The 3,357-nt window shown below is 39.6% G+C and overlaps 1 protein-coding gene across 2 annotated transcripts in view; it reads left to right on the top strand.

Moving 5' to 3' along the window:
* The window catches only part of LOC108747192 (glucose dehydrogenase [FAD, quinone]-like), a 7,084-nt gene extending 3,846 nt beyond the window's left edge, over positions 1-3,238 (top strand). For both annotated transcript variants that reach the window (XM_018484516.1, XM_018484515.1), the window contains 4 exons: positions 976-1,216; positions 1,316-1,486; positions 1,610-2,265; positions 2,444-3,238. In XM_018484516.1, coding sequence (XP_018340018.1) covers positions 1,018-1,216; positions 1,316-1,486; positions 1,610-2,265; positions 2,444-3,238 — 1,821 coding nt within the window. In that variant the 5' untranslated portion in view covers positions 976-1,017. The remainder of the gene's footprint in view (positions 1-975; positions 1,217-1,315; positions 1,487-1,609; positions 2,266-2,443) is intronic.
* The last annotated feature ends 119 nt before the right edge of the window (positions 3,239-3,357 follow it).

The following is a 3,357-nucleotide window of genomic DNA, read 5'->3' as shown; positions in this document are numbered from 1 at the left end:
TCTCTCTCTCTCTCTCTCTCTCTCTCTCTCTCTCTCTCTCTCTAATTTCATTGAACTTCTAGTACATTGATAATAGTATTACAAAGTTCACAAATGTCACATGCCATTATTTGTTACCAAAAAGAAATAAGATTTTATAGGTAAATAAACGTACGTTTACAAACTTTTAATATAACATAATATCTACATCAATGTATTTATCTGATATCGCCATAAATATGATTGAAAAGCGTCATCATTGGTCACTTGTCAAAACGTGATTTTTGACACGAAAATCTGTCAAATTGATAAAATTGTTTGACAATAGGGAATTGAAGAATTCACAAAATAATTGTGAACGCAGGAAATTCGCTTGAAATTACTTAACAGATTTGAAAGTTCTACGAGTAATTGATATTCATTTCGCACTGTTATATTGCTCAGACCAAGCCACGTAGCTTCCTCTTTGCCAATTTCTAACGTGATAGTTGCCAAGCATCGGTTTTATTTCGACAGTATAGCGCGTTGGTTTGGTTCGATTAGATGTTTCTTAGAAAATTCCTCAATTCTCTTAATTGAATAAAAAGAGAATGAATAACATTATTATTTATATTTGTTCATACAAAAAAATATTTTTTGAGGAAGTTATAATGCCGCTACGTGATAAACGAAGACATTTTTGATAAAAGATCTGTTTTCTTACAAAGAAAAGGTTTTAATTACTTGTTAGAATTTCGGTATGTTAATTTGATTGTGTTTATTTTTTCGTAAGAAGTCTTTTTATCTTTTTTATCAACTAGAACTTTTTCCAAGAGATATGAAACACATTTGACTGTTCAATCGTATGTGAATAATGTCGAGTTCTACATCAAGATTCACTCGAACTGTGATTATAGTGAATATGCGAACATTTCCGATAATTAATTTTGTACAGCAATTTTTAGTACATTATATTAGTATATTTATTAATTCGTGCATGTATGTCATAAATTTTAGTTCTTCAATAAGAAACACCGTGAAAAAATAAAAGAAAATAAAATGGGCATCGAAAGCTTTGTGACAGAAAGTTTGACTTCAGCATCAACTGGCGGATTTTCATTGCTCTTTCCGATTCTTGCTGCAGCGCTTGCCTATTTTCAATATGAAGCTTTAGATACTGAAGCACCACCAATCGACATACCATCAGAGATGCTATTACCTTCGTACCATTTTATAGTGATAGGCAGTGGTAGTGCAGGTATGTGTCCGAACTCGTTATTTCATATGAACGTAATATGTAATATAAATATAAATATCCTCCTTCCTCTGTCATTCCTTCTTCTTCGTTTTGTATCAGGAGCCGTAGTTGCCAGCCGTCTATCCGAAATCGAGGATTGGAACGTATTATTGCTGGAAGCAGGCGGTGACGAACCTGAGCTCTCAGACGTACCCCTTTTGGCCGGGTACCTTCAACTGAGTCAGCTGGATTGGCAATACAAGACTGAGGCACAGGATGACGCCTGTCTAGGTATATAATTTTTCTATTGTTCCTCCGTCAGTCTTTCTTTCTTTATCCTTAAATCACTCAAACGGTATCTATGTGTTTCTTTCTATAGTCAAATTTCTTCTTTACGTTACTAAATTTTTGTAGCGATGGAGAACAGCCGTTGCAACTGGCCTAGAGGCAAAGTGCTGGGTGGTAGTAGTGTACTCAACTATATGCTTTATTTAAGAGGTAACAAACGAGATTACGACATTTGGGAGCAGCAAGGTAATCCTGGCTGGGGTTCGCGTGATGTCCTGCATTACTTCAAGAAATCCGAGGATAACCAGAATCCTTACTTAATTCACACGCCGTATCACGCGAAAGGCGGATACTTGACGGTGCAGGAGGCACCATGGCACACACCCCTAGCGGCAGCCTTTGTTCAGGCTGGTCAAGAAATGGGATACGAAAATCGTGATATCAACGGCGAGTTTCAAACCGGCTTCATGATCGCTCAGGGTACTATTAGGCACGGCAGTCGTTGCTCCAGTGCAAAGGCTTTCCTTAGGCCGGCCAGATTTAGGAAGAATCTACATGTGGCAATGCACGCGCACGCAACCAAAGTGCTGATACATCCCAAAACAAAGCACATTTACGGAGTGGAATTCGTCAGGGACAACAAAGTCTTTCGCGTGCGCGCAAAGAACGAAGTGATTGTATCCGGCGGGGCGATAAATTCGCCGCAGTTACTAATGTTATCAGGAATCGGGCCAAAGGACCATTTGCGAGAGCTCGGTATTCCAGTGATTCAAGATAGCAAAGTTAGTGCAAAAATCTTTTGGTGCAATATTTTTTAATTTCTCTCTCTCTCTCTTTCTCTCTCTCTCTTTCGGGTTTCTACACAAGTCATACGTCAAAAATTTTCAAAATCGTATATAAGATAATATAAATTTTCAAGCAATCTCCATTTATTCATACAATTTGTTCCCGCGTCGTCAGGTAGGTAGCAATTTGCAGGATCATATTGGCTTAGGTGGACTCACGTTCATGGTTAATCAAAAGATTTCTATGGTGGAAAAACGGCTGCAAAGCGTGCAGACGGTGATGCAGTACGCTGCGCTGGGCAACGGACCCCTGACAGTGCTCGGAGGTGTCGAAGGTATCGCCTTCATCAACACCAAATACGCAAACGCTTCGCTGGATTTTCCCGACATTGAGCTGCATTTCGTTTCCGGCTCGACGAATTCGGATGGTGGCAAACAACTGAGGAAAGTGCATGGACTAACGAAAAAGTTCTACGACGCTGTTTTCGGACCGATCAACGACAAGGACACGTGGAGCGTGATTCCTATGTTGCTACGACCAAAGAGTCGCGGTGTAATCAAATTGCGCAGTAAAAATCCATTCGATTATCCTCTCATTTATCCAAATTACTTCAAGGAAACGGAAGATATCGCCACTTTGATTGAAGGAGTGAAAATCAGTGTGGCTTTGAGCAGGACTGATGCCCTCAAGCGATTCGGAAGCGAGCTGAACTCGCATCAGTTTCCAGGATGCAAACATATACCCATGTATACTGATTCTTATTGGGAATGCATGATCAGATACTATAGTGCCACGATTTATCATCCAGTTGGCACATGCAAAATGGGGCCTTACTGGGATCCCGAGGCTGTTGTCGATCCGGAACTAAGAGTCTACGGTGTAACTGGACTGCGCGTGATCGATGCGTCGATCATGCCCAATCTTGTGAGCGGAAATACGAATGGGCCAGCAATCATGATAGGCAAGTAGAGATAGAGATACATTATTAATTATTATTTTTTAATATTTATTATTGTTATATATAGGGTGAATCACACACAGAGTCGTTGAACCAGTTTTTTATCCTATGAGAAAATAATTGACTGCAC

This window comes from Trachymyrmex septentrionalis, unplaced genomic scaffold, assembly GCF_001594115.1.
Source record: "Trachymyrmex septentrionalis isolate Tsep2-gDNA-1 unplaced genomic scaffold, Tsep1.0 scaffold196, whole genome shotgun sequence".
Lineage (NCBI taxonomy): Eukaryota > Metazoa > Arthropoda > Insecta > Hymenoptera > Formicidae > Trachymyrmex > Trachymyrmex septentrionalis.
Note: the sequence above shows the minus strand (reverse complement) of the source record. Positions and strands in the feature narration are given on the sequence as shown.